General features: G+C 35.4%; 2 protein-coding genes and 1 pseudogene across 3 annotated transcripts; 2 read left to right on the plus strand and 1 right to left on the minus strand.

Annotated features, from left to right (window-relative positions):
• The first annotated feature begins 622 nt into the window (after window positions 1-622).
• Window positions 623-8,393, plus strand: LOC107808892 (CO(2)-response secreted protease). Of its 2 annotated transcripts, XM_016633455.2 has the most exons (10): window positions 623-892; window positions 3,872-4,131; window positions 4,236-4,347; window positions 4,599-5,115; window positions 5,707-5,810; window positions 5,912-6,157; window positions 6,264-6,341; window positions 6,884-6,998; window positions 7,106-7,289; window positions 7,616-8,393. In XM_016633455.2, the coding sequence occupies exons 1-10, from the start codon at window positions 705-707 to the stop codon at window positions 8,173-8,175; spliced, it is 2,364 nt and encodes a 787-aa protein (XP_016488941.2). In that variant the 5' UTR covers window positions 623-704; the 3' UTR covers window positions 8,176-8,393. The 2 variants fall into 2 exon arrangements, with proteins under 2 accessions (XP_016488941.2, XP_016488942.2); XM_016633456.2 differs by lacking the exon at window positions 6,264-6,341.
• A 241-nt stretch (window positions 8,394-8,634) lies between these two features.
• Window positions 8,635-11,601, plus strand: LOC142179470 (receptor-like protein 7; annotated as a pseudogene).
• A 1,713-nt stretch (window positions 11,602-13,314) lies between these two features.
• LOC107808893 (uncharacterized) lies at window positions 13,315-13,806 on the minus strand. The gene has a single exon (XM_016633457.2). It carries the CDS (start codon window positions 13,804-13,806, stop codon window positions 13,315-13,317), a length of 492 nt encoding a protein of 163 aa, XP_016488943.2.
• Between the last annotated feature and the right edge of the window lie 4,204 nt (window positions 13,807-18,010).

Consider the following 18,010-nt stretch of genomic DNA (forward strand, 5'->3'; position numbering starts at 1 on the left):
GGATCACTATCATATGAACATTAAAGGGTAGCATAGTGCACAAAAATCGAGCTATGCGTTAGATTCCGGGAAGAGCTAGATGGACCATGTTGGGTCAATCTATTATACGCAACTTTATCTTGCATTTTTACAAGAGGTTATTTTGAGGGCTTGAACCCATCAATTTTTATTATCACATGCATACAATTTTGATCGTTGCACCAAGACTTCTTTCTAACAGATAAATGAAACTTTGATGACTTTAAAAACATCTCGGAAGTAATTTTAGACTGATGACAATTTGCTTATAGACAATAGTCCTTGAATCTTTAACACTTCACATGAAGAAGCTTCAATTTTGTTATTACTAACTGCTACTACCTTTATATTATAACAAATGAAATAGAAAGGAATTAACACCAGAATGAGAAACAAAACCAAAAAAAAAGAAAAGAAATTAAAGTATAATTCCCGCTAAAATAATAAAAGGGAGTCAACAGACTATTAGTCATCAGTCAGTGGGCGTTTTAATTGGGATAAGCAATAAACGCACTTTGAGAGGAGAGGATGACTGATGGGCGCTTCAGCCTTCAGCAGTGCGTACACATATGAATGCACCAACAAAAATTGCCATTACTTAATTAGAACATGACTGTCGGGATTAATTATAAGCTTGTTTTCTATACCTTTAAACGGACTTCTCATCAACATTTATCAGCAGCAAAATGAAAGGAATATCTTTGTTTTTCTCTTTTTCTCTTTTCGTGATTGTCTCTTGTATAAGAGAAGAAGCCGAGTCAGCTTCTCAAGCAAAAAACGATGGAATTTATATCGTTTATATGGGTGCTGCTGCTTCATCTAATGGTGGCACCAGAAATGATCAAATGCAGCTTGTGAGCTCATTGATTAAAAGGTTGGTTTCTTTTTTTTCAGTCTCAAAAAGATTAAAAGCTTTATATATTTGGAAATTCTTTAATTTTAACAATACTCTCGTCATACTAGGAAACTTCTGGTATGTTATACTGTGTTTTTTAGTTTATATTGTCCCAAAGTTTTTATTTTTAAAATTTTATGTCTTCAAACAATGTCCGTACATAAAATATAAAAAGTAGTCAAAAATTACCCCTCTATTATATCTTTATTTTATCCTGAGCTATACTCTTTCGTTAGCGAATTAGCTCATATTTGCGATTGATCCTAACAGAGCCCCCTATCTGCAGTATAACAGAGTATAGTTTTAAACTATAGCTAAAAGCAAAGGCAAAATACCTTACCACCCCCTAAACTTGTCACGGATTATTAGTTACAGCCTTAAATTATTCGTGGTCTTAATTACCCCCCAACTAAGTCTTTTGAGAGCCATTACCCTCTGGACGCTGATGTGGCAAATTGTGTGGGTGCACTCGCCTGCCACGTGGATTTTTCTGTATATGTGGCATTTTTTTGAAAAATAAAATATATTTTTACCTTTTTAAGTATGTTACTTTTTTAGATAATTTTTTTCGAATACAATTTATAATAAAACTTGGATAGAACTACATTATTTAGGCAAAATTCTTTTATTTGGTTAAAAATAATAAAGTAATAGTTAATCTTTTTTTGAATTTGACCTGAAAATAAAGATTTATACAATTGAAATAAATAGTCAATGCATATAAAAAGTTACAAAAATACATGGTTTGAAATTAATTATTTTGGCTATAATTTTTTATATAGGTCTAAATTATGGTGCTCTAAAAATATTTTCTTTTTACAGATTTTACCTGAAAAAAATAAAAATACACAATTGAAATAAATAGTCATTGTATCAAAAGAAGAGATAAAAAGAGTGTACAATTGCAAAAAGTAACTTACTCTATGGATACATTTTTAGAGCAATAAATAAAGGGCAACCCGATGCACTAAGCTCCCGCTATGCACGGGGTCCGGAGAAGGGTCGGACCACAAAGGTCTATCGTACGCAGCCTTACCTTGCATTTCTGCAATAAGTATTTTTTAGAGCAATAACTATGTTAGAAATAATAAGTTATTTCTTGCAATTGTTTACTCTTTTTATTTCTTCTTTTGATGCAATGGCTATTTATTTCAAGTGTGTATTTTTACCTTTTCAGGTAAAATATGTAAAAAGTATATTTTTAGACCATCATGATTTAGAGCTATATAAAAAATTATAGCCAAATAATTAATTTCAAACTATATTTTTATAACTTTTTAGATGCCTTGACTATTTATTTCAATTGAATAAATCTTTATTTTCAGGTCAAATTCAATAAAAAATTAACTAAAGCTTTATTATTTTTAGGCAAATAAAAAAATTTAGCCTAAATAATGTAGTTCTATCCAAGTTTTATTATAAATTATATTCGAAAAAAATTATCTAAAAAAGTAACATACTTAAAAAGGTAAAAATATATTTTATATTCCAAAAAAATGCCACATATACAGAAAATTCACGTGGCAGGCGAATACACCTACACAATTTGCCACGTCAGCGTCCAAGGGGTAATGTCTCTCAAAAGGCCTAGTTGAGGGAGATAATTAAGACCACAAATAGTTTAAGGCTGTAACTAATAATCCATGACAAGTTTAGGGGGTGATAAAGTATTTTGCCAAAAGCAGATGGGTAAATATAGACTTCCTCATGTGGAATCCAACCCGTTTATGTTGGCAGGCAGATCCAAGATTTAAGTTCTACGGGTTTAATTTTTAAATTTTTTAATATTGAACCCATTATATTTTTAAGTTATGAGTTCATATCTATTATTTACTATATTTTTAATAGAGTTTTATGCGTAAATTTATACTTTGCGTCTAAAGTATTGAGTTCAGATGAACTCAGTACTACTTAGCTGCATCCGCCTCTGTATGTTGGAGCTTCATTAAAGTTAAGGAAAAATACGAGATGATTTGCTAATGACAAAGGTTTTTAATATTGAGATATTTCGTAAAATAGATGGGTAAATTTGAACATTTCCTATCAGAGAAAGATTTACGTGGAGGGGTGGGGGGTGGGGTGGGGTACATGCACCCATGCTCCCCTCCCTAGGCTATGTTAAAATACTATTTTTTTTAATTATGTGGTTAAATATATTTGTGGCCACCCGTGCTTAAGTGATTGGTTTGGTGCATTGGTGACTAAGTGCCCCTCTTATTCCTTTTTTGTCCCCAAGGTCAAGGGTTCGATCCCCATACAATTCTTTTTGATTAATTCCTTTTATAATTAATTACAATAAATAAATTCCCAATTTCTCACACTCTTTTCAATTAACAACATATCCCTATGCCCTTTATTTCTTTTCAATTAACAAACAAATACATTTGTCTTTACTTTTTTTATAAAAAAAATTCCCTTTTGCCTACGTCTTTTTTATTTTCTTCTCCTAATCATTCTTTTGAGTACAAACACTTTGAAATCCTGAAAGCAAAGTACTCATGACTCTTCTCTCTCGGCTCTGAAGTTCTCAGGCTCTCAGTGGATTCAAAGCAGGAAAACCCCTTCTTAATATTAAGCGCCGCTTTTAAAAACTTGTTTGAATGATTGTTTAATTTGCTATATAGAGCGTGAAATATTTAAAACTGTAAGTAATGATGTTATTATTGATTGTTTTCAATAAAAGCTCGTTGAGGACAATTGTAAAGTGAATTATATTTTTTGCGAATATAGTATTAATATAGTTTGCTCGTCAATTTGCCGCCGTTATAAAATTTTATATAATGAAACCAAACATCTATCTTAAAGATAATAGTGCACCCATGATATTAAAATCCTGGATACCTTTGTTTCCTATGCAAGTCATTTAGGTGAATTTGTCACCAGGTTATAAACTTAAGTTGTGCTAGACTAACTATTGTTTCCGGAAATAAACAAACATAAATTTTTGCTTTGTTTTAGAAACAAGAATACAGTGGTACACAGCTACAAGAATGGTTTCTCAGGATTTGCGGCACGTTTATCAGAAGCTGAAGCCCAATCTATCGCTCAAAGACCTGGTGTTGTCTCTGTTTTCCCTGATCCAGTGCTGCAACTCCACACTACACGTTCATGGGATTTCTTGAAGTATCAAACCGTTGACGAAACCAATTCAAGTCCAAGCTCTGGTTCTGATTCATCACCAAATGGAGCTGACACCATAATAGGAATCTTGGATACAGGTAGGGCATTTTGAAATTTTATACTGATATCACAATATTATAGTGCAAGCTTACTGCATTTTCTTTGAAATAGTTTTATGTAAAATCACTGAAATCATATTCAGGAATATGGCCAGAATCAAAGAGTTTCAATGACAAGGGTATGGGTCCAATTCCAGCCCGGTGGAAAGGAACTTGCATGGATGGTCATGATTTTGGCGCTTCCAAATGCAACAAGTAACTTTCTCCTCCTCATATTTACACTTACTTTTTCAGCTATATTGCTTTTTATATAGATGAAACTTGTAACTGAGACCTACCTTGTTTTGATTATGTAATTCTTTTCCAACTCCGTTATATGGTTTCACTTTTCTTTTTCTCTTATGTCAGCTCCTTGTTACTTAGTCGACTTCTCTTCCTCATGGATTCATATAACAAAGTTAAATAAGTAGTTGTTCATTTTTTGTGATGGTTGAAATTTTCTGTAGGAAGATAGTTGGTGCAAGATTTTACGAGGAGTTTGATGGCAGAGGAACGAAAATGGCTGGATCAGCCAGGGACGAGAATGGACATGGTACTCACGTTGCATCCACAGCAGCTGGGAGCCCTGTTGCAGGTGCATCCTACTATGGTCTAGCTGCAGGAACTGCCAAGGGAGGATCTCCAGGTTCAAGAATCGCTGTGTATCGTGTCTGCACGTCTAATGGATGCCGTGGATCAGCTATCATGAAAGCATTTGATGATGCAATTGCAGATGGGGTTGATGTTTTATCTCTATCACTTGGTTCATCACCTGGGTTCGAAGAGTTATCAAAAAATCCTATTGCCATAGGAGCATTTCATGCCGTGGAAAAGGGCATTGTTGTTGTCTGTTCTGCTGGAAATAGTGGCCCTGATCCCAAAACTGTTGTCAATACAGCTCCTTGGATTCTCACTGTTGCAGCTACCACCATTGACCGTGACTTCGAGACAGATATTATCTTAGGTGGAAACAAGCTGGTTAAGGTAAATACTACTGTAATAACAAACTTCCTTCTCCATAACTTAATTTCAGAAGTGACAGATGAAACACAGCTCCTTATCTTACCGTAGCCAGGCACCGAGGCAGATTCAAGATTTAAAATCTTGTGTGTATATATATATAGAAAATACACACATAGAGAGAGCATAAATATAGTGTTCAAGTACAAGACAGTGGATGCACGTGCACTACTGTTGGGTGTGTGAACAAAGTCCCACATTGGTAAGGATCTCTTATTGGTGTGAAGCCGACAATATCACACCATGTTAAGAGTATTTTTGGGTTATTTTGGCCCAATAACTGGTATCAGAACCCAGGTTCAGCGCTGGGCGAATATGGAGATGACAGAGTGATGATATGAGACTCGGTTTGGAGGTGTGCATATAAAACGGACAATATCACACCAGGGTAAAAGCATCTTTGGGTCGTTTTCGATCCTAACAACTACTGCTTATATGCTTGATCCATCTCTACACCAAACATTTGTGACTACAATACTAATCATCAATCATCTGCTTTCTTTTAGTTCAAAGCTATTTATAAAAATACTTGGACATATCCTCGTTGAATTTCAGGGTGGAGGTATAAACTTTGGAAATATGACAAAATCTGCGGTCTACCCATTGATTCAAGGCTATTCAGCTAAACTAAACAAGCGTATTACTGAGGAAGAGGCAAGGTATATATATGCGTCAAGAATGTCACGTCACATTTTCCAGTGCTTCCCAAAGATATGAAATGCTAATATGTACCTGTAACTAAAAATGGCGGTGTTTTCAGGGGTTGCGTTCCTGATTCATTAGACAAAAACAAAGTCAAGGGGAAAATTGTTGTATGTGAAAACCTTCAAAATGATGGATTTTCACCCAGTGACAGACTACTCGAAGTGAAGAGCCGAGGTGGAGTTGGATTTATACTAATAGATGATGATCTAAGAACAGTGGCACCCAAATTCGAATCGTTCCCAGCAGCTGCAGTCTCTAGAAAAGATGGTACTGAAATCATCTCCTACATCAAATCCACAAGGTAATATCTGTCTATATTCGATTTGTGGAAATCCAACTTAAAGATTTTTGCACTAGACTCAATAAACTAGTTTTTGTCACTTAAAGACTTCTTTTATGTTCATCAGAAAATCAAAATTCCTGAAAAGCCCAACACTTGACAATGGAAAACCAAATAGGCATGCAAATCCAACAAAAAGGCCAAGGTGAATCAATCCTAAAAATGTTATTTATGATCACTGAACTTATGATTTGTTGTAGTGATGTCATAAACCTCGATCTATAATTCTTTCACCAGATAGAAGTTACTCATCTCCCCTCATACCGGTAAAAATGGAGTCATATTTTATCGGCTAGATCTCCAGATAAATGGTAGCATTGGGTAAAAATTCACATTATAATGATGTTTCTTACATGATGATATGAGAAACATTGCATCATATGACGAAGAAAAATAGATATTTAAAGTACGACAATATTTTACCCATTGCCTTTTTTTTTGTAATGTGTAAAAAGAATTTATCAGAATCAGACCTCTCTATAATATTATTGTTATATAACAACTTTTCACTAGAAAAGTCAAGTTTCGTTTGGAACCAATTTTCATGCTATGTTATAATATATGTTCTCTATGACAACCAATTTTTTTTAGAAGAAACGATGCTGCTATAGAGATGTTTGACTGTATCATTGATATGATATTGTTGCCAAGTGAGCAAACAGTTAACGATTCTTCAACATCTTGAAGGAATCCAGTTGCATCAATTCTACCAACTGTTTCCACAACTAAGTATAAACCAGCTCCTGTTGTGCCTTACTTCTCATCAAGGGGCCCTGCAGGAAACACCCCTAACCTCCTCAAAGTAAGGCCAAACATATTTGATATCTTTGATTGGTGTTCTAAACATAAGTTTTCTGTAGATAGAAACAACAAACCACATGCTAAATGGATTTTAATTTGTCCTTGCAGCCAGATATTACAGCACCAGGGGTAACAATTCTTGCTGCTTGGCCTGGAAATAAACAACCAATGTTCAACATACTCTCAGGTACTTCCATGTCCTGCCCTCACGTTTCCGGCATTGCTGCAACTGTCAAGGCGCAAAATCCCACCTGGGGTCCCTCCACTATCAAATCAGCTATTATGACCACTGGTAAGGAACTTAATAATACTCCCTTTGTTTCAATTTATGTGTGTTTCTTTCTGTTTTAGTCTGTTTCAAAAAGAATGTCTCTTTCTATATATAGTAACTCTTTAACTTCAATATTCCACATGGCATATTTGAGACCACAAGATTCAAGGGAATTTTGGTGTATTACACTCCTTTAGTTTAAAACCACAAGATTAAAGATTCTTCCTACATTTTTTAAACTCCATGCACAATCAAACTAAGACGCATAGAATAAAATGGAAGGAGTAGTAAACTAGTTAACATTCTTTATGTGATATCCTTGCTCATTTCGAACTTTGTTTCAACAGCTATTCAGACAAACAATTTGAAGGCTCCAATCACTACAAACTTTGGATCCAAGGCAACACCATATGACATAGGTGCAGGAGAAGCAAGCACTTCAGGTCCATTAAAACCAGGTCTAGTCTACGCGACAGATGTCGCCGACTACTTGCATTTCCTCTGTTCTGTTGGCTATGACATATCAAAGATAAAGCTGATCTCAAGTACAGTTCCTAAAGACTTTTCATGCCCAAAACATTCAAGCTCTGAATTGGTTTCTAATATGAATTACCCATCAATTGCTATTTCTGGTCTCAAAAAGTATAAAACCAAGAAAGTTACTAGAACTGTTACTAATGTTGGAGAAGAAGCATCGGTATATATTGCGATTGTTGAGGCACCAACTGGATTGCGAGTCCAAGTGATTCCAAGTAAACTGGAATTTACAAATAAAAACAAGAAATTAAGCTATGAAGTGTCTTTTAGAGCTTCATCTACTACAAAGGAAGACATGTTTGGCTCAATTACTTGGACAAATGGTAAGTACAAAGTCCGAAGCCCATTTGTTGTAAGTAACAGTGGCTAGCACAAGTCTACGGCTAACATTTTCAGACCTGTAGACTATTAAATAGTCTAATAAGTTTGTATGCAATGTCATACATGCATAAAGGCAATTATGTTAGCAACACATCACTGTAACTTTATTAGTAATCTTTGAGTATTTATTTGAGAACTGTAGGCTACTAATTAGTAATCTAGAAAGTTTGCATGTTATAGTATCACTCATCCATGAGCACAATTATGTTATCAACCATCGCTATTAACTTTCTCTTTAGACTGTAGGGCAATTATCACATAGAAAGTTCAGCTGTGGCGCACACTAGTGTTTTAACTTTTTATTTTTTACCCAGCTTTTTGGTTGCAAAGATAATATTTACTGCACATACTAAAGGGGGCCATAACATATTGTAGCATCACTAGATTTTCTAGGTTTGTCTTGTGTCTTCAAAACAAACAGTCCATGTACTGATGGGCGAGCGACAAATATGTCTTTAGTCCACTTAGCTATATCTGCCTCCACCCCGGCACAAGTTGAAGTGTCCTTGTGTATTGGCAGAGGCGGAGCTAGCCCATTAGGTGCGGGTTCGGCCTAACCCAATCATTTTCACTGTTGTATTGAAAAATTAATTAAATATGTATAAATATTTAATTGTGAAACCAGTAAGTAAGACGAGCTATGGATTCCGTAATAATTTTGGAACCCATAAACTTCAAATGCCGACTCGTCTTACTAAAGTATACATCTCTTCAGCCATATCTCAAAATTTATCTTCTTATATAACAACTCTGAGGTTGGGATCCACAGGATTGTATGGGATAATTCCTGAAACTATTTTTCACTTGCCAGACTTGCAAGTTCTTAACTTGTCAGACAATAATCAGCTCGATGGTTATTTTCCAAAGACCAAAATGGAACAGCAGTGCATCTCTCGGGGAGTTAGATCTTTCTCCAGTTAAGTTTTATGGTGATTTGCTTGAATCTCTTGGTTATCTAACTTCATTGCAGTCCTTGGAACTTAATTCATGCAATCTTTCGGGGCCAATTCCAAAATCTCTTTGGAATCTCACTCGTCTAGAGTTGTTGCACCTTTCAAATAACTATCTTGAAGGACCAGTTCCTCTATCTCTTGGCTATCTAACATCCTTGCAGTCCTTGCAACTTAATTCTTGTAATCTCACGGGACCTATTGCAAAATCTCTTTGGAATCTCACCCGTATAGAGTCTATGGATCTTCGAAATAACCATCTTGAAGGACCAATTCCTCCTTTTACTAGTGGACAGCAGAATCTAAACACACTTCTACTATCAAATAACTCCCTGAATGGAGCGTTACCATCATGGATATCCTCACTTCCATCACTAAGTGCACTAGACTTGAGTTTTAACCACTTTTCCGCTCAGCTTGAGGATTTCAATTACAATATATTAGTCGAGATTAATTTAGAACACAACTAGTTGCAAGGTCCTCTTCCCAAGTCACTTCAGAACCTCGTGAATCTAACATTACTCTATCTTTCATTTAATAATTTTAGTGGAAATGTAGACGTCAACATCTTTTCAAACCTCAAACAACTTACCGATCTAGATCTTTCATATAATAGTATTTCGCTGACCAATGAGAACAAAGTTAAGTCTACCTTGCATGAATCTTTGACAAGCTTATTGTTATCTGCTTGTGAAGTAAATGAATTGGATTTTTTGAGATCAGCAAAGAATCTTGAGCAGTTGGATCTTGCATATAACAAGATTCAAGGAAGAATCCCTGATTGGGATGGTCTAATTGGATGCATTCCATGTCAGTTCTTGATCTATCCCACAACATGTTGACAAGTTTTTACCACATTCATCTTCTTCATCTATATGCTATTGATTTACGGTCAAATTTTCTTCAAGGATCGCTGCCTATTCCACAGCCCTCTGTACAATTTTTCTTCATGTCAAATAATAATCTCACTAGGGAGATCCCTTCCTCTTTTGCAATTTGACATCATTAATAATTCTAGATTTGTCAAGAAACTAGTTGAAGGGAGCAATTCCACAATGTTTGGGTAACATGAGTGAACTACTCATGGTTTTCGATATGCAACACATTAGTCTTTCTGGAAATCTCCAAATAACTTATACATCTGGGAGTTCACTTAAAAGCTTCAATTTGCATGGCAATAAACTAGAGGGAAAAATCCCAGGATCCTTGGCCAATTGCAAACAATTGGAAGTTCTTGACTAGGAAACAATCATCTCAATGACACATTTCCTATGTGGTTGGGGACTACAAGTTTTAAGCTTGAGATCCATAAATTGCATGGACCCATTAGAACTTCAAGCATTGAAAACTTGTTTCCTCATCTTCGGATACCAGATCTCTCTGGCAATGCGTTTACAGCAGAGTTACCAACAAGTCTTTTTCAACAATTGAAAGCCATGCGGAGAATGGATCAAACAATAAAGCCACCAATTAGTGATGAAGGGGATTTATATTACACAGACTCAGTAACGGTTGTAACAAAGGGACTGGAGCGTGAAGTTGTGAGAATCTTGTCATTGTACACCACCATCGATCTTTCAAACAACAAATTTGAAGGACATATTCCTAGTGTTCTGGGAGATCTCCATTCGCTTCGGGTGTTGAATTTGTCTCATAATGGATTACAAGGTCATATTCTACCATCACTTGGAAATTTTATCTCTAGTTGAATCGTTAGACCTTTCATCTAACCAGCTTTCAGGGGAGATACCAAGAAAACTTGCTTCACTTAATTAGCTTGAAGTTTTAAATCTCTCCCACAATCATCTTGAAGGATGCATCCCTAGGGGACCTCAATTTGCTACATTAGAGAACGATTCATATGAAGATAATGATTGATCACGTGGATTCCCAGTTTCAAGAGGTTGTGGAAGTAACGGGATGCCAAAGACAAGCAACACAACGTTTGTGCTGAACGAAGAAAGTGAATCTACATTTCTTAGTAAGCTCAGTTGGGAAGTGGTTCTTATGGGATATGGTTGTGGACTATTTATTGGATTCTCCCTAGCATATTTCATGCTTTCTTCACGAAATTCAAATTAGCTTTCTTGGATCATTGAAGAAATAGAATACATAATCATTGCGAGAAGGCAAAAGAAGCAGCGAGGCCAAAGGCATTACAGAGGAAGGAATAATGGTGTCTAAACAAGTTTCGAAACGCACAAGATGTTAAGTTCAAAACTTTCAGGTATATATTCAAATTAAACTCATTTCTATAGAAAGAAGTGTGAGAATATTGAGATAATTGTTCTGTATCTAACTCTTTTACTTTGTATTTAATGAAATAAATGCAGGGAATAACTTGGGATAAGTGAATGGACAGAGTTGAAATGCTAAGAATTGAAAAGACTATGTAGTAGATGTTTGCAACAACAAATGCCAATATGCTACCAGAAATAAAGGATCAAAGTGAAACTGTTTGGGCCATAGATGCTTTTTGTGTGTGGGGGGGGGGGGGTGGGGAGGTCATACTCCTCTTTCTTTAAGTTGTGATATTAAAGAAAGAATTTGTTATTCATTCACTATTTGCAAATTTTACATTGAAAAGAGGAAAGAGAGAAATATTGAACTAAGAAGAACAAACACCAAAGATAGAGCATAGAAGTCCCTTCTTCTGTTTCTATTAAGGAAGATTTCCTCTGGTGTGATAACATGAACTATACATTCCAATTTCTGTGAATGTGAAAACTTTAGAATAGTACATAGACTCCACATACAGGTAACATTTACTATTTCTTAAGCAAAATCAATATTTCATTCTTCACAAGCCTCAGAGCTCCGTTCGTCCTGCAAGATGATCAAATGGATCAGCAATCTCATTTTACATAATCTTAGAATACATTTTATTCTGAAGGAGACGAAGCTCATATCAGAGTAGTAAAATGCTCTTGAGCATCGAATTTTTATACTTTTAACTAAGGACATGACCTTGGATAGGAGGGTGTGGAAGTTACTTGAGGATTAGGGTAGAAGGTTAGTAGGTAGTCGTGCGTTTACCTTTGTCTTCATTAGTTCGATAGTATTAGTGTTAGTATGGTACCCTTTCATCCAGAGTTTGCTATTATCGCATATCTTATTCTGTTATTACTTGACATCAGTACTTCCTTAGTTTGCTATCGGTGCTCCATTCATATTCTCTATTGCTATCAGACCCTCGGATTTAGTTCTCTAAATATATTGTCTTGCTATCGGTACTCCTTTCATATTTTTTATTGTTATCTTCAATTTAGTTTTATAAATATATTGTCTTGCTATGAATTGCTATTAACGCTTCTTCCATCTTCTTTAGCCGAGGGTCTATCAGAAACAGTCTCTCTGTCCTTCCCGGGTAGGGGTAAGCCTGCGTACATCGTACCCTCCCCAGACCCCACTTGTGGGATTACACGGGGATGCTGTTGTTGTTGTCGGGAAAGGGACGAAAAGAAAAAGCAATGATAACATATTTTAAGCACAAAAACTTGGTAGTATTATCATTAGTCTCCTCTCCTTTCCTTCTGGTTCTTTCCATCAAAATGTATCTTCAATAACTTAAGCATAGCCTTGTACTTAATTCTCCTTCGCAAATATAGTCTTCAAGCTTCAACTATCTTAAAGGTAGACTCATCAGTTAGCCCTCCCATAGTTGAACCACTCATACACAGAAGGTTGGGTAACTTGAGGCATACAACACAAGAATACTGGGAGTTGGTATAACAATTTTGTTCAGTAAAAAGGATGATATTTGATAACCCAAAAATCTCAGAGGGCCGGCTGGTACATGTTCAAAAGTCGGTGGATGATGGGCCCGCCTCCCTACCCTTATCAACTTAAATACATAACAAGCTTTGTTTGTAGCGGTTCGAACTCGTGACGTGCGCCTAAACTACACATCACGCGATGCCATTAAAAATAGTACACCCTCAGTTTCATTTGATCTATCTTAGTTTTGATTGGTCACGGAATTTAAGAAAGTAAGATTATTTAATATTCCAAAATTAAACTAAAGATATGTGTAATATATCAAAACATGCCGGATGAAATGTTAGAATTAAAGAATTATTACCAAATATAGAAAGTGACATTCTTTATTAAACAAATAATATAGAGTAAGACTCATAAATTGAAATGTATGGAGTATAAAGATAAGAACTTTGACCTCATCATATTGAAGAAAGGAGAGAATCTTGGCACCCCTTATTATTCTTACAAGTGGGAATAGTCTCAAAATCCTTAGCAGGCAACTTCTCAGACAAAAACCCAACATGGAATTCAATCATATGAGACTCCTCATCAACATTAATCCCTGTTACAGGGACCCACACGAACAGTTTCTTAGCTTGGATTCCAGAGACATCAGAAACCTCACCATAACTCATTTTCCCTTTGATTTCTTTTTGGTAGTAAACAAGTTGATCTTGGAACTGTACATAACAAGGGTGTGTGAGTTGGACTGTAAAGGAATTGTCTTTAGGAGAAAGAGTGTAGGATTTCACATTGTTTGGGAGAAGTCCCTTTGGAAGGTTGTAGGAAGGAAGGAGATCATGGATATCATCATCTTTATTTGGACGGCTACGATTGAAGGACAGAGATTGGGAGAAGAAGATGAAGAGGAGAGAGCAAAACAAGAGTTGTGACTTTTGAGATAAAGCCATTGATGAGGCAGAGAGAGAAGGTGAATGATTGGAGGAAGAGGAAGAGAATTATAATGGGGAAATCAAGAGGCGAAATAGTATTTCAATTAGAGTATATTACTTAAAAACTCATGTATAATAACTCAGTCAGAACCTGTCATTCTCTCGTAAAGAGTATAATAATATTTTATTGACTTAAAAATAATTAAGTCGATAATAAAGTAAAAATAGCATGAACTAACCAGTTTTCAGATCGCGTTTGCAAAGTCAGTGAAAAATAACCACTATTTTGCTGCAACATGAAAAGTTTCAGCATAATATACTAGAGATCGGTGCACCTGTGTATGAACTTAAATATGTTGGAACTCCAACACGCGAAAAGTTTCAGCATAATGTATTGGAGATTGGAGCACCTATGTATGAACTTGCAGCATATTATGTTGGACTGGTATATTATACTGAAAATTCAGTATATTTATGATGGAAGTCAAGTATATTATACTGGAGTATTTGTCCGGATTTTGAACAATATTTTCGTTCAGATTTATTTTTACATGAAAATGACTAAATTTTGATTACTTTTGAAATTATGGCTATTTTTAAATGACCACTTGTAAATCTGACTATTTTTTAATTTCTCCCGATAATAATACATTGAATCAGATAACCAAATTGATGTTAAACTTATTTATTAGGTAGAAGACAGTGTTTTCTTTTCTTCTTTTTTTTTGTTTTGTAGGTTTTTCCTGACAAACTAAAGTTGGCGTAGTTGGTTATCTAATTAAGTGCTCTTTCTGTTATTTCCTCTTTTTTTTGTTCTTTATGCAGTATAATTATTTCGGAGTGTTGTTAAAATAAAAATACTTTTTTCTTTTGTGTTGAAAGAAAATAGAAAATAATTCATTTCGGGAAATAACACCTTTTATAAAATAACTTAATACAAAAACCTCTAAACAATATGCGTAATCGTATGTTAATGTAACATTTCTCAAATTTATATAAGTTTTAAGATATGCTAATTATAGAACTAAATTATTATTATTACTATTATTTTTATCTTGCAAATAGTGAAATATATATATATATATATATATATATATATATATATATATATATACACACACTTAAATAATTGAATATACAATTAGGAAAATATTAATAATTTTAGTGTTGTTAATTATTAAAAATGGATATTATTAATTACTAATTAAGTCAAAAAAAAAAAAAGCAAAAGAAAAAGGGCGTGCAAGCCAAGCCCATAGAGGGCTTTTTGGCATGAAAAGGGCATAAGCTTTAGGAACAAAAAAGAACATAACTCCACGTTCTGTTTGCCAAGAAACAGCAGCGGCTTTACAACAAAATACTCACGGAAGATTCTAGGTTTTATTACTAGAGGCAGAGCCAGAGTTTCAAATTTATGGGTTCAGGATTCTAATTGTTAAAAGTTAGTTGGTTCTATATTAATCATTTATACATATTCAATGGATTTTGTAAGACAAACACAGGGTTTGGATTAAAGTTATTGGGCTCGACCGAACCCGGTCCCGAATCTCTACCTCCGCCACTGTTCATTACGAATCACTAATTCTTGAACTCAGGTATATAAAAAATTTTATTGTCAATTATCCGACAATAGTAATAGGTAAGAATCGAATAGTTAATTCCCTCCTTCCTTTATATCAACAATAAATTTCGTGTTTAGGTGTGAAACTTTAAAATTGATTAAAATGCACTGATTGTTGTAGAATCGATTGTTTGACTGGTGTCTATTGGACTGAGGCCTACGTATTAGCTCGAGAAGTTTTGAGGTGAGTTGATATAACCCTTTACAAAAGTGTTTAACTCACAAAACACGCATACAAGGTGTTTGATGAATTGCTTAAAAGAGTTTATATTTACTTAATTGGAGCGAGTGAGTACCTATTAACTTAGAATTTTTCTAGCAAAAGTTTAGATAATTTATTATGATATACATGCATAAATTTTCAGATTTTTTTGTTATTCTTATAAGCTATTTTCATGTTGAAAATTTATGAAGAAGCAAGAATCTTTAGAAATACTTTTAGATGTTTATTTCATTCTTATGCCATGCTTTACATTTAAGGGTACCAGCCCGAGCATGTACATGATGTTCCAAAAAGAAAAGATTTGGACTTGAAAAGTCACAAGAAGAAGTAAAAAGAAAATATTTTTGGGAGTATCATTTATTCTGAGAAGGGGTCATCGTCCAGGCCAAGGGTCCTGACCAAGGCGTTGACTTCCTGAAACTACTTGTGCCAAAGTAGGGAGCACACGAGCCGAGGGTCTCGTTGCTGAGAAATTACTTAGCCATGCTAAGGTATGATACATGAGCGCTGAGAACCATGAAGCGAGTGGCACCTCGTGGATTGGGCCTATTCGATCAGGTTGGGATCGAACCTGTGCCGATCACACGGTGACTGAGACAGAATTAAGTCAGGATAGTTGGAACTCCCAAAATATAAAGTGAAGTATTTTTTTTATAAGAAAGAAAAAGAAAAGAATTTCTTTTAGAATGTTCATAAACTGCTAGTATGCAATTATTTTAGAATTATTCTTATAAGTTTTATGTTTTACATGCATTTAGAACATTTGCTCGTAATGTATATGTTAGTAAAGTTTCGCCCCCTGTTGTTGAGACTCACTGAGTACAATGGATGGTACTGACGTTCTCTTTTGGGAACCTACGTTGGTCTGCGGTACAACGTAGGAACCGATTTTGCAGGCGAGCAAGCTACGAGTTCGGACTTCCTTCTCTTCCAGTGCTATTGGTGAGCTCCGCTTTTGTTCGTGGAGTATTCCTTTGAGTCATCTTTATTTAGTCATTTCTTTGTTTACTTAGAGAACTGGCCAGGAAATCTCATGTCCTGAACAGTGCGTCAGTTTATCAGTAGAGGCTTCATAGACATAGTCGTTGGGTTAAGATTCAGATGTTTTTGATAATAACTTAGCAGTAATTCAGTAGTTACTACGAATAAAGTTTAGGAGTTGATTTGTTTAAATGTTTAAATTAATCAAAAGTATTTAGTTAGAGTATTGTCTTGTCGCATATAAAGTTTGGAGTTATAATAGATTTGATAAGTAGAGATGGTTCGCTCGGTCATGTTTAGTGATCGAGTGCCGGTCCCGGCTTGTTCAGAAAATGGGCCGTGACAAACTTGGTATCAGAGCCTCAGGTTTATGGAGTCCTAGGGGTCTATAAAGTTGTATTAGTAGAGTCTTGTTTATGGGTATGAAGCACACCATACTTATAAACAAGAGGCTACAAGCATTTAGGAAAAGTCTCATTTTTTTCATACTTTAGATCGTACAGTAGAGTCTGCCTCTAATAAATTATATTATATTTTCTCCAAAACTCGCATAAATGGCTCGTACTCGCAACTCTGACACCAACCCACAGGATGCTGCTCAAGGAACTATTGCTACTATTGTGGCTTAAGGCAGAACTAAAAAGGCTCCAACTCATAAAATGAAGGGTAAATCCACAAAGGGGGTTCAAGTACCCCGGGTTGAACATGAAGAAGGGGTGGAACATGATGATCCAGTACCTCAGGATCCAGTGCTGCCCCCAATAGTAGCTCCGGCTCAGACAACTATATCTCTAGAGGTGAGTCAGATGTTTAATGCAATCAACAATGCTATGGAGATATTTCAAGCCTTCATGGCCAACCAGAACGAGAGAAGAGATGAGATTCCAGCTCAATCAAATAGACAGAACAATTTTGAGTCCTCAAGAGTGAATGAATTTTTGAGGTTAAGTCCTCCAGTGTTCCATGGTTCTATAGTTGTTGAAGATCCAATGTTGTGGCTGGAGGGTGTGAAGAAAGCCCTCCGAGCAATGAAAGCATTTGATGATAAAGCTGTGGAGCTGGTTGCTTACCAGCTTAGAGATGTGGCTGGCGCTTGGTTTGAGATGTGGGAAAAAGAAAGAGATAAAGATGATGGTTCGCTTACTTGGGAAGAATTTGAAGAGGCCTTCATGGCTAACTTTATCCCAGAAGAGGATAGGGACGCTAAGTCTACAGATTTCGAACAACTCAAGTAAGGGAATAAAAGTGTTCAAGAGTACTACATGGAATTAATAAGGTTAGCTAAGCATGCTCATCACATGGTTAAGACAGAACAAAGCAAAGATTCGCAGGTTTGTTGGCGGTTTAGCTTACCACATTAAGAATACGACATCAGTTGCAACAGTAGGGATGATAGC

The sequence above is a fragment of the Nicotiana tabacum genome, chromosome 1 (genome assembly GCF_000715075.1).
Source record: "Nicotiana tabacum cultivar K326 chromosome 1, ASM71507v2, whole genome shotgun sequence".
Lineage (NCBI taxonomy): Eukaryota > Viridiplantae > Streptophyta > Magnoliopsida > Solanales > Solanaceae > Nicotiana > Nicotiana tabacum.

What these genes read in the sequence shown, in the direction of transcription:
- LOC107808892 (XM_016633455.2), top strand. Translation starts at nt 705, where the DNA reads ATGAAAGGAATATCTTTGTTTTTCTCTTTTTCTCTTTTCGTGATTGTC. An exon ending in AATCCAACAAAAAGGCCAAG is followed by an intron (nt 6,342 to 6,883) that starts GTGAATCAATCC and finishes AACATCTTGAAG; the next exon opens with GAATCCAGTTGCATCAATTC. An exon ending in ACACCCCTAACCTCCTCAAA is followed by an intron (nt 6,999 to 7,105) that starts GTAAGGCCAAAC and finishes TTGTCCTTGCAG; the next exon opens with CCAGATATTACAGCACCAGG.
- LOC107808893 (XM_016633457.2), bottom strand. Translation starts at nt 13,806, where the DNA reads ATGGCTTTATCTCAAAAGTCACAACTCTTGTTTTGCTCTCTCCTCTTC.